The sequence below is a fragment of the Fistularia commersonii genome, chromosome 1, assembly GCF_037954325.1.
Source record: "Fistularia commersonii isolate RoL2024-O1a breed Wild chromosome 1, RoL_Fcom_v1.0, whole genome shotgun sequence".
NCBI classification, from domain to species: Eukaryota; Metazoa; Chordata; class Actinopteri; order Syngnathiformes; family Fistulariidae; genus Fistularia; species Fistularia commersonii.
Window position 1 is genome coordinate 10,017,192 of NC_141284.1, and position 12,939 is coordinate 10,030,130.

Sequence of the window (12,939 nt, forward strand, 5' to 3'; positions counted from 1 at the left end):
TTTTACTTCTCGACTAAAGAATAATAGAATTTGCAATAGCAAGCTACTGTAAGCAGTTAGCAAGTCAAGTGCAGCCATCCAGTCATTTTTTCCTCTTGCTTGGCTTTAATACCAAAATGGAGGATTACATAGCTAAACTGAAAGAATTTTCAAAACTGGACTTTCAGTAGAAGCAGGAGATAATAAGTAAGGGTAGACCGACGCCGGCACTAACGGATTTGCTTCAGACTACTTGATGGAAGACTCGGTCTTTTCAAACGGAGTGGTACATACGAAAAGGCTGGCTGTGTGGATGTCCAAACTTGAGCGGCTGGCCACTCACATTCAAAGTCAAATTGCGCTAAAAACATCCAGGATGTCCAGGATAGATTTGACTTTGAATGAACAGCAAAAACTCAAAATCAGCATCCACAATGCTAAGGTAAAGGAAAATGGCTCAGCGCCGCTCTGCAGCGCATGGACGTTTTTTTTTAATGTGCTTTTCTATGCTACAGTTTGTATATGTTGCTAATATGATATTTTAAACAAAACACGTTAACTCCTGCCAATAAAATGGTGAATAAGCTTGTCAGGCTCTCCTCTCGGCAGCCGAGAGGAGACACGGCTGGGATTAATTCGCAATTGGCGCCAGCTGCCGCTAATCAAGATCCCTATAAAGGGCAGCGGCACACTCTGCCTGGGCCGGAGGATTAAGGATGTGCCCTGCCCTGCCCTGCCCTGCCCTGCCCTGCCCTGCCCTGCCCTGCCCTGCCCTGCCCTGCCCTGCCCTGCCCTGCCCTGCCCTGCCCTGCCCTGCCCTGCCCTGCCCTGCCCTGCCCTGCCCTGCCCTGCCCTGCCCTGGACCCAGCCCAAGATCCTGCCTTGACCCAGGTGAGCCACAAGACCCTGCGTGTAGACCGGGACCCCCTGGTGGACCATCGGACCCTGATCCAGCCTTGACCCAGCCCGAGATCCAGCCTTGACCCAGCTGAGCCACCAGACCCTGCGTGTAGACCTGGACCCCCTGGTGGACCATCGGGCCTTGACCCAGCCCTGGTGAGACCCAGTCCTTCCTGCCGTCACCCTGCCTTGGGGTCTGTCTTGCCTGCAACCCGTCCTACCATACCTGCCGTTCAATCCAAATAAAGCGCTTTCAACCCAGATTCTTGCTCTGAGGTGTGGTTCCCTGCCCGAGTCCAACCCCGCATTCCGTGACAAAGCTACTCCGTATGGTTTATATGTTTGTAAATCTGACTGATGTCAGTGCCTCACTAGCCACGAAGCTCACCGCACGTCACTGGTGTGCATTATTGAGTCAATCTGTGCAAATTCGATTGTAGTTTTATGTAGGTGTGTCACATCTAGGGAGAATATTTTTGTGCTATAGTTAAGAAAACTGCATAGAGTAATATTGAGAAGGCTGCAGTTAAGTTAATCAATTCTATCTCTTGTGAGTTGGGGAGAATAATGCCATTAACCTCCATACATTTATGTGGAACTGGTCCCACATACAAGATGGCCATACATTAATACTTATGAGCAATAAAGAATAAAGGAGGGGTGGGGTACTGTGAGACCTCTGTAAAGCAACTTAGTTTCTGTATCTGAATAAACATTATGTTCTGCATTTATACATTTACCATAATCATGGCATAATGATGGGAAGCAAAGCGCAAAAAATATGCAATATTTTCATTGGATACCGGCAGAGTTTAGCTATTTCAGTCCCTCTTCCATCTCCACTTGGTTGTGGTTCATTGGAGAGTTGACATTCTACAAGCTGGGTCGTTCTATCCCACAGCTTCAACATTCGCTCTTTCTTGACTGTCTTTCTATACGTAGCAACTCCACTCAGACCCCTTACGACTCAAAATGTCCTGACTTCCAGTTCTAAGTATCTACAAAAATCTTCAGGTGTAAGCGGTATAAGACCAGTGCCCTACCCAAACCACAGCACTTGTATACCAGAAAAAATAAGTCAAGTTGCAATAAGATTTGTCAATGAGGCATTTATGTTGCTGCATATTGGGAAATCTGTCTGAAAACCATGTGTTAAGACTATGCCATAAGTAAAGGTACAGTTATTCATTGATTACTTGATCTTTTTTGAGGGACATTGGGTGGTACATTCTCACACAAACATGTGGCATGCGTTTAACAATGCAAAACAGAAGGATGAACAGCACTGAGTTATGCATCTGGCTGTCCACAAAAAACTATGTAGAATACCCACGCAAACACCAGATACTCATACACACGAACACACTCAGACTGACTGACAGACAGACACATATGCAAATACACACACACTGAAAATATACAACCTGCTTGTTGAGACGCACCTAAGCTATGGGTCAAATAATGTTACCTCTCCCAATCCCCATTTTCTTATCTGGGGGCGTGGCTCATGGGTTAAAGTGGTTGTTCTTGGAACAGACATTCCTGGTTAGATTCCTCTATTCCTCCTAGCCTGTTTAAGTGTTACCGAGCAAGGCAATGAATGCTTAACGGTTATTAGTTTATTTTTAACTGCTCTCATGACACCGCGAAGTGGCTGTCAACTGCTTATGGTTCATTCATGATGAATTGGATGCAGATTAATTTCCCGCAATGGGTTAACAAAGTATAATAAAATAAATTTAAAAAAATTTCAAAAAATAACACATCCATATACATAATAGATCCAAACTTAATTTAAACACAAGAAGATATGTATGTACTGTAGTTCCTTATAAAGTTCCATAATGATGATTATTCAGGACTTAAAATGGTGTCTTTCTTTGAGACTTGGGTTTTATTTTACATTATTATAAGGAGGGCATATCATATATCAATATACAGTATATAACTCTTATATTTACTTTTGTTGTTCACTGTGCCTTCTACCTTTGAAGCAAAATTGCCTATCCTTTTAAACTTTTTTTTTCTGTAAGCACATACTACTGTTTTCTTCAATAAAGTGAGACAGAATTAGGCCGAAAGTATGCTATCATTGCATACAAAAAAGAAGACCATGAAAACAGGTTTATTATATAAACATCTGTCTTTTTGAAAACACATAGAAAGCTGACATTTTTCAGCATAATGTTTGAATATGTGCCATTTTGTCACTGAGTTCAGGTAAAGTGGGGGTGGAGGCTGTGTCTGGTCCCAGTTATGTAAGATGAAAATGAGTTTGCCTCACTTTGCTCTAGCCAAGCTATTTTGGAACAGCTCATATTCGAAAATGCTGGGCCAAGCTGGAAAAATGGGTCACTTATATGAACAGGGCAGTGTCTTCATTTTGGAAATAAGAGGTCTTTGAGGTTGGGACTCAAGACCTAAAGTGCGTAGCACTGCTTCTTCAGGGTTGAGGCACTGAGATTTGAGTAGAGGAAACATGCTAAAATAAATAAAGCAAAGGAGCCTTTTAAAATGACCTGAACTGATTGCAGTAATGGAAAGGCAACAATAATTGGGATTATGAGTACAGAGCTTTGACTTTCTCAAATCTTGAATCTTATCTGTTTGCTGACACAGAGGGTCTCAATTATTGTGCATGGGAATGTAAGGTGGATTTAGTAAGAGGGAATGAAATACAATAGCACACCCCTTGTTAAAAGTATGTCTCCATCCATTATCCGTGGGCCTCCTCACCTTCCTATTTTAACTACATGTATAGAGGAAATTCTATTGCAGAGATCAGGACAACAATAAAACAGAAATACTGAATGGATAGAGATTATCAAAATGGTAAACAGGGAGGGCACAGCAGGGTAGAGAGAACCATGAGATTCAGAGGCAGTCAGTCTGAGATAAAGGAGACACCAGAGGGACTGGAAGAGGAACAGACAGGGATGGATTAAACAAAAAGAGATGAAGCATCATGACTGGATAGGTAGTGCGTATCTGAGTAGTTGTGTGTTGTGTCTCATGGTAGTTAGCGTGAAGGCTCAGGGTGTTTTGTTGGTGGTTTGCAATGGGCTGTGTCTCAGGAGGTGATGGGTGGGTATGCCCTAGTTTGAGGAGTGGCAGCTCTATCCTCTATCATATCTACTGAAATTTACATCACTCGTTCTTACATAACATCTTCTAAAGCTGTGAAACAAGAGAAATTAAACAATGAAAAAAACAAGGCACAATACAGACATTTTTAGACTTGATTGGGAAAATAACCTACATATTAATAATCTGAGCTTATTGGTATCCACATTGATACTTAAAGTATGAATTGCTTTTAAGTTTTCTTTATCAAGGTTAATATTTTTAATGGTTTTGGAATGTTGACTGGAATTTACTTCTAAATAACATTTAACAGGATTTGCTGCCTCCAAAAGCAGCAGCAAAGTGTTTTTTTTTTTCATTTTATAGCATTTTGCTATAGCATTTACAGCAAACTGTGATTCTATTACCCTATTATTAATCAAAATGAATGAAATCAAATTGAATTGGCTTGAATCAAATCAAATCAAATCAAAAGTTGAGTGTGACATTATTGATGTCTAACATAATTCTCTCACTGTCTGAGCTTGATTTGGAGAGCAAAGCAAGCCAGTAGCACTTAGTGGTCAGAACTGTATTCAAGTCATTGTTCCCAAATACAGGTTGTATGTTCAAGAATTTAAGTACAGACTGGTATTGTGTTTTCCTGAGATTTTTTTTTCTTTAAAGCCTGTATATTTCTGTCAATATTTATCAATTTCTATTTATTTGCCGAATGAATCCCTCAACTTGCATGTCTGCAAATGGGCGTACATTTGCCTGCTCACTGACACATTTGATTTCTGTGTTCGATGAGCCATCAGTTCTCAGGAGAGGCTATGCTACTCATATTTGCTGCTGCTTTGCCGAGCAGAACTAAAGGCAGAGGTCAAGCCACCCTCAAAGAGACACTGTAGCTCAGGGCACATCATATCTCTCTGCCTCTCGGTGCTCCAATATAGGATACAAACACACACACACACAAACATGCAGAAGCACATGCACAGACAAATGCAAACATGCTTTTGATTATAATTTAATTTGACCTCATTCTCAAATGAAGGAGGAAAAGACATAGATGAAATGACTTTAACAACTCAAACTACTGAATGACTACAATGTTGAGTGCGCAATGTCATTTTGACTTTGACTGGCTCAGCATAAATTCCTTCATTCCTTTCTACACCTATCTCCCATTCTGCAGTAATTTTCATTATTGCCTCAGTCTAATTGAAAATTCCACAATGTTTATATGATTAAGCAAAACACATTTAGAACACAAGTTCCTTAGCTGTAGAAATAATGCCTTCTGCCTTAGTAAAAAGTCAAATATCAGTATTTGTTATTCTTCAAGGCTTCTTTAGGGTTCCACAGTATACTTGCTTTGTGATATCACCCGCCTCTTTTGCTCACGCTTTTGGTGAGTAAAGATAAACTTTACCCTACCACCCTTGAATGGGAAATCAGCCACCTAAGGTCACATTCTGCACATACCACTTTCAGTGCTTACTATTCTGATCCATGGAGGAATGGAAATAACAGACAGTGATTTTATTGTACAGGTAATGGCACCATAATTAATCCCCTAGACTTTGATTATGACCTCTTATATTCTCTGTTGTTCAATCAAAGCGTTTGTTTATTTGTCGGTTTGGTTTATGTCAGAATCCTGTGTTCCTCCAACATTTCTGCAAGATATACATCATTCTGTTTATTTTTTTACTTTGTTGTTACAAGGCCCCACAGCCTGGATAGAGAAAAAATTGCCATACAAACTTTTTTTTTTTGAAAGGGACCCTCAAAAATTGAGTAACCCAGTGGAGACCTTTTGCTTATTTAATTCTTATCATGGTTTGCATATCAAATCTAGAGTTATTCCTAAATGTAGTACTAATAACAAGATATACATGTTCAGGATCATGGCTTTGATTTTAATGTAGTAGCATTCTTGACATCTCCTGTCGTCTTTATAATATACTTTAAGACATTTCATGACAAGTCATGCCTCTAATGGGAAAAGACCTACTCAGGTTATGAAAACCCTTATTTACTGCTAGATGCCTGGCTGCATGAAGTAGGTCAAAGCAACCTCTGAGATGGAACAAACCTTGCTCACAGTATTGCTTTTCTTTTTGAATGTTGCATTGCTAAAGGAAATACACACTCTGTCCCCACTTCCTTATTGCAAGTGTGAATTGGTCTTGGTCAGAAGTAGAGCTTTCACTTGACCAAACAATCGAAAAAAGTCAAATGTATTGTTTCAAAAACACTTTATAATATCACTACAAAAAGGTTTGTTTCTTTAACCATTCCCTGAGTTGGTTCAACACAGAATACATTCACTCAGAAATGATCCTTACTAAAGCTAACAAAATTCTGCAGGTCAAGCAGATTAAAAGCTGCAGTAGCCCTATCAGTCTCTTTGTACTCATCATACAACAAGGATTTTGAAAAATTGACTATTTATCGGACAGTACTGGCTGAATCTCTGGCTGGGATTTTAGTTGAGTGTTGTCCCCTGGGTTGATGGATGCCTGTGGGATACTGTTATGCCACAAGGTGAAACTGTCCATTAATCAGCCCTACTTCTCCCAATGCCATTACCAGCACACTCCTAGCAGCCTGATTGGTTTTTAATTGGCCTGCCCGCCAGGAGATAGATCATGTTTTCCCTGAGGAGAGGCATAGAGGGTGTGTGTGTGTGTGTGTGTGTGTGTGTGTGTGTGTGTGTGTGTGTGTGTGTGTGTGTGTGTGTGTGTGTTTTAGTGTGCATGGCTCTGTTGACCCGCAATGTCTGGAGGGATACCCACAAATAAACTTCCCATTGTGTTGTTACCAGCTTTTCCTTAGTCACAAAACAAAAATAAAACCATGATATATCTGAAATATCCACAACCCACACTGTGGTTGATACATGATACACACTATAGAATGATAGCATTAATGCATTGTTGTATAATTTATTTCCTAAACCTTCAAAATTGTGTTTCAGTGAAGTGTTTCAAACGGAACATCTGTCTTATGTTTGTTTATGGTTGTCAAACAACAAGAAATTCATTTTTCCAGTCCATTTATTGTCCAAAAGAAGCCCAACTCTACAGTTGAAGACAGATGTTTAGGTTGTAGTTGATTATTCCCACATTTAAACCCAAAACACAATTATGAAAGTTTTTGTGTGCTCAGCTCAACCTTATGCACTTTTATGAAAATATAATTACCAGACAATTTCTTGGATTTGATTGATAAGTAATAGTATTCAACATCAAATGTAGCCATGAGATAAATATGAAGGACATTTAAATACCTACATCTTCCACTTAGCAGACATCATAATTGACATTGTGTCTGCTCAAATTGATCAATGTCCTCTCCCCCCATGCCTGACCATGTCACTGAGGTGATTGGAAGAATACAGTGATCCTTGTGGTTTCTTAGTGGAGATTTATAGAAAACATAACATATCTATGGATGGACTATACTGGCAATTACATAATTGGACAAAAACAACAACACATAAAATATCCAAAGGATATTTCCAATCAGGTCTCAACCTAATTTATATGTACCATGCTATGATTAATTTTAAAGAAAACAGTGCAGGTACCTGAAGATCAGCCTTTCATTTTTAAAAAAAATTAACTATGCTTGCTGAATTCAAACATTAAAAAAAAAAAAAAAATCAATTCTATGTATTTTGTATTATGATATAATTTTGTACAGATTGCTCACAGGCGATAGAAAATGGATAGAGACTTGTGTGATACAGATGTGTTTTGAATTTGTCTCACATAGGTTTTTATTTAATAGTACATGTATTTTAAATTACTGATAACTCATTTGATGACTGTTGATTATACAAAAGTCAAGCATTGTCAGGGACAATGTCATGGTACAGTAAAGTCTATACAGACTTAACATATGTTTGCAATCTGTTCAAACAACCGTGAGGCAGATATGACTCCTCACCCCTGCAAATGACATGAAAAAAAATCACCTGGATTCTCATGCGGCAAATTATTTAGGACAATAAATAAATGAATAAAATGTAGAACAGGGAGTACCTATTCAAAATTTGAAGTAAAGAAGTTGAGAAATTCTCTTAAGAAACTGTTTGTACTTTTTAGACAGACAACACTTTTTTTGTTTCTGTGGTTGCTTGTTTCTTGTTTTGTTTGTTTCTATGATTAAAATACTTAAAATAAGTGTAACATTTTTAAATAAAAAAGACCATATATAGAGACCTATAAGCCTTCCTAGTTATGATTTGTGAATACATTTCTTTCTACTCAAGTCCATCAACACCAAATGCTTTGACCAGACAGGTTGCGACTTACCTGGGAAAGAGAGGACGAGACAAGCAAAATTACCCACTGTCTTATCTCAGTGCAGGATGGGTAACATGAGTCCCTTCTATAATTCAACCACATTCAGCTGTCTCCCTGTACTCAGTTCACTCAGCATAGGATATCAGGGGCCAATAACCATGCATACATTCAGATGATGAATGTGATCAAGATAGAGTTCATATAAGGAGCTCACTTTGTATCAGAGCCTTATTGATAAAATAAGATATGCTGCAGTGCATCTGTCTTTTCCTCTTTGTGTACAGTACATGGATCCCTCAGTAGCATGCACACAACAATGTCTGCCTTGTCATTGTTGAGTCTTCTCTTCCTTTGTGGATCTATTCTCTATTGCCTGTTATACATTTTTTTTTTGTTTTTGTGGGTCATAACCCACTCCTTTATAGCAATAAATATCCCTTTTTTTCTCCAAAATAAAGAATCACATGACTGATTAACATTGACATTATCCAAAACAAATTTACATACAGTTTAGATCTTAAATCAAATCTGATTTCACTTGACATTCACTCATGTATATATGGGTACTGGCTTTATTTAACAACAAAGCACACAAACAGCACTCACACCTAAATATGCTAGGTTTAATCCACAATGTGAAAAAAAACTTTTGAAGAAAACTAAAGAGAGAAACTTGTGAACAAGAGTTTGCTGTGGTTCTTTGGGATTGGAAATCTCTGTGGAACTTATTTTACATACAAAATGGAAGTTGTAATACATCAGTTTGCTGTATCAAAGTGAATAAACAATCGAAACATGGACAACCCATAACCATAAAGACCAATCCAGCAAATTTAGTTATCTCAGCCATCAGTAAAAATCATCATTCAGGTCAGTACACCAGTGAAAGAAGATCAAACTACTCGACAAGGAAAAGACAGTGATGTATGATCCACCTCTGTTTTAACCTAAACACAAATCTTGAGGTATTTTATTGCGTGTATCTTCTTTGTGTGATGAATCATGTAACCTGAATCATAAGAATCCATGAATGGGTGGAGGTTACCTACCAACTGCTGTATTCTCCTTAAACTTTTCCTCCTGATCTCCAGAATTTGCAGACCTTCCTCCCTTTTCATTCACTTTTTCCTTGGGTTCTACCTTTTAAACTCCCCATTAATTTAGTGTGCTCTCTTGAAATTTCTAATCTCTCTCACTAAACACAATTCATTTTTACAACCTCAGAGATGACTGGGAATGAGGGAAGGTAGGCGAGTGAAGGGAGAAATGATGACAGAGGGGTGGAGTAGAAGAGACAATGGTTGGAAGGCAGGCAACCAATGGGCCGGGAGCCTAATAGAAAAAGGGAATCCAGGACACACCAATGAGGAGAGAGAGTAAGGAGGAGAGAGAGAGAAAGACAGAGTAAGAGAAAGATAGAGGGAGGCTGGAAAGAGAGAGACAGACAGATAGACAGACAGAGAGAGAGTGAGATAAAGTACAAGAAGTGGGTGAGGAAAGTGGGGATGGAGAGAGCATATTTGGAAGGAGACAGTGTATTGCAGACCAAGAAGGACACTGAGAGGGAGAGAAAGCATACAGAGGAAGCACTGAAAATTAGAGCAAAACGACAGATAGATAGATAGATAGATAGATAGATAGATAGATAGATAGATAGATAGATAGACAGATAGATAGATAGACAGATAGATAGATAGATAGATAGATAGATAGATAGATAGATGGGGGCAGCTCAGAGACAGGGACAGGGAGAGCATTGAGAGCTGTATGTTACCTATGTGCACCCTGGGTGGAGAGAGCTAGCATCCAAAGCAAGATAAAGAGACCTCACATCAGAAGAAAATGGACAGAAAGATAAATTAAGGGAAGAAGAAAGAAATGGACTTACCTGGATATGGCTAGTGGCATCCTCCACTCACTCCCTGGCAGATTCCACAAACATATACACACGCACCCACCCAAACGATAGAGGCACACACCGTGCAGCTGCTGAGACTAACCAATAGAGAAAACAACAAAGGAAAGGACCGCCAAAGCCGGCTGGTATACCCTATAGCGGATGTGTGAGTGTTTGTTAGTGTGTGTGATTGTATGTGCGTGAGCGCGCTTGTTTCTGTGTGTATGCATGTATGTGTGTGTGTATGTGCGTGAGTGTATGTGTATGTGTATGTCTATGTATGCGTTGGAATGAGAGATTGGTAGAGTTGTACAAGCATGTGTTTGTGCTGAGAAGAGAGGGAGAGCTGGTTCAAGACACCTTAAAGTGCTCTCTCTCCTCTTTCAGCTCTATAAGCTGAACTGGTTTCGCTCTCTCTCCTTCTATGTGCATCTCAGTCTCTGTACAGCATGCATGTACGCCCTCCAACACTCAATATCTTCTCCCTCTCTGCCTCGTTCTCCTTTCCTCCCCTGCCTGCTAATGTGCCCCCCCTTCCCTTCTTCCTGTTATACATATATTTAGGGCTGCAGACTGTCTGCTTCCAGACTTGGTTCTTCCCACGGGCCCCTGGTAAAGATGGAGGGGGTGGGTGTTGAGATGGGGGTTGGGTGTGTGTGTGTGTGTGTGTGAATGCATTGGGGGGTGACTGAGCTATGTGGAAACATTTCAGCGCATCTATTTCAAATGCGAGACGCATATTTGTGTGCATTTAAGCTGAAAATACGCTTTACTCTCACACATTATTTAGCCTGCGAACACACATGGAGCTGCGATACAGGACCGTCATTCAAAGGAAGTCCCTATCCAATCTTGGCTTTCCATTATTTAAAGGGTTTTCATCCAGTTCTAAGCTGCAAGGCTGGACAGTGCAACAGAATCAAGAGCACACAATATGAATGGGTACTGAAACATGCTAGTTGTAGCGATGTGTTCATTGATAAGCACTGATAATCGAATGCTCACAAACAAAAGGCAATATTTACATATAATCTTACTCAAACCATAAATAGGATGACATTTATGTGCACTCATGTGTGAAGGAAAATGGGAATAACAACGTGATGATTTCCATATTTACTCAGATTTGCAAACACTGTGAATACTAATTTGATCCCTGAGACATCATCATAATGAGATTATAAATTAGGTTAGTGTCTTGCCCAGTGAGAGGTGCTAATACATTCATTTGCTGCTACTGGGGGAGACATAGATGAAAACAATGTAATTCATAAGAACAGAATAATGAGATTTTCTCATGTGTTTATATGTTGGTCACACTCAAAAAAATGTTAAAATCCATTCATTCTTACACTATTCATTCTTATATTCAGAATAGCATTCCATCACACAGATCTGCATACTAATTTTCCTGTTATTTTCCTGAATGCATTTGTATTTAACATATTATTTTGATCTTCCTCATTACACAAATGCAAAAAATAAATAAAGCAATCAGCGGCGGTATTTTGCAGTGTTTTGAAACAACAGATACTGCTTTCTTGAGCAAAGCTAACAGTCAATTGTGGAACACAGGATAACTTCTCTGGTGTCTTGAAACATCAATGTCCTCTGGGTGCTCCACATTTCATATTCTTATTCCACTATGCTACTGCCAACTCAGCGCAATTAATTTTCCCTGTATTACTAATTGAATAAACAATAGGGAGCTGTGTCCATGGCTAAGGCAGGTGCAAGTAATTTGAAGAATCATGGCAGTATTAAGAAATTTATTTGAAAATAGAATATCAAGTAGTTCTTTATTTGTGTCACTCATATTAGGAAAGAACCATAAGCCTGTAAACAATAAAGATGCTTAAGCACCTTTTGCAGTCTATTGTGTACTAATTGTTAATATCTGGATGAGCATTTGAAAGAAGTGCATGATGATGGAACTGAATTTATTTTAAAGGGTGCTTTATATGGGGATATTGGAAGGAAAAGGAAACAGAGAAACAAATGTGCCACATGGTTATTCAGTATATCTATTATGCAAATACCTGAGTACTAAATGCTCAGCACTCCTGAACTTTTTTCATTGTGGCTGACAACAAAACACCAGTCTGTTCTTGCATGAGCTGCCATGCTGAGAATAGGTTAGGGACTGCCTTGTGTGCAGCATCAAAATGGTATCTGTAAATGAGGTGTTTAGGAAGCGCCTATAACAGTATCTACTGATAGGCTATGCACAAGGGCCATTCAGATTGGCCCAAACCATTTTTGATTATAACGATGTCTGTCGGTGTATTTGGTACCAGAACACCTTCAGTCAAAAATCAATTATCAACTTCATTGTTGTCTCATTAGATCTGTAGCACTGTGCTCTTGTCACAGTTGAAGAGAGGAGCAGAACTGTTTTTAGCCTGGATATAGGGTACAGAACAAAAACATTCTGGACAAGCTTGGAGTAACGCTGGAGTTTGCTGGGGACAGGGACATCAGTTGAAATAAGGAAGCTTCTTAGATGAGGGATGAAACGTCTTCAAGTTAAGAAAATCAACTCCAGTTGCCGCGACAAGAAGATTTTTCAAAAATACATTTTCCTCCATGTTTCAGTCATTTAAACATGGGTCAACATGACCCCGCATTACGTTTGTCAAAAATCCCTGCATATTCTGCATGTATAGTAACACACAATAAGCTAATGAATTGCTAAAGATAACTTTTGTCTGAAGTTAGCAGCCCATTTGCCCCAAGAGTCTTAACCACTCGCTGCAGACAATTGCAGTCGAGATCAGT

The 12,939-nt window shown here is 39.3% G+C and overlaps 1 protein-coding gene across 9 annotated transcripts in view; it reads right to left on the reverse strand.

The window, feature by feature from the left end:
- myt1lb (myelin transcription factor 1-like, b) overlaps nt 1-10,755 on the reverse strand; it is a 184,626-nt gene extending 173,871 nt beyond the window's left edge. For 7 of the 9 annotated variants that reach the window (XM_086147000.1, XM_086146980.1, XM_086147051.1 and 4 more), the window contains exon 1: nt 9,314-9,423. In XM_086147000.1, coding sequence (XP_086003126.1) covers nt 9,314-9,382 — 69 coding nt within the window. In that variant the 5' untranslated portion in view covers nt 9,383-9,423. Of the gene's footprint in view, nt 1-9,313; nt 9,424-10,152 lie in introns of those variants that run through there. The other 2 variants (XM_086147009.1, XM_086147018.1) reach the window with 2 other exon arrangements.
- Nucleotides 10,756-12,939: the final 2,184 nt, after the last annotated feature.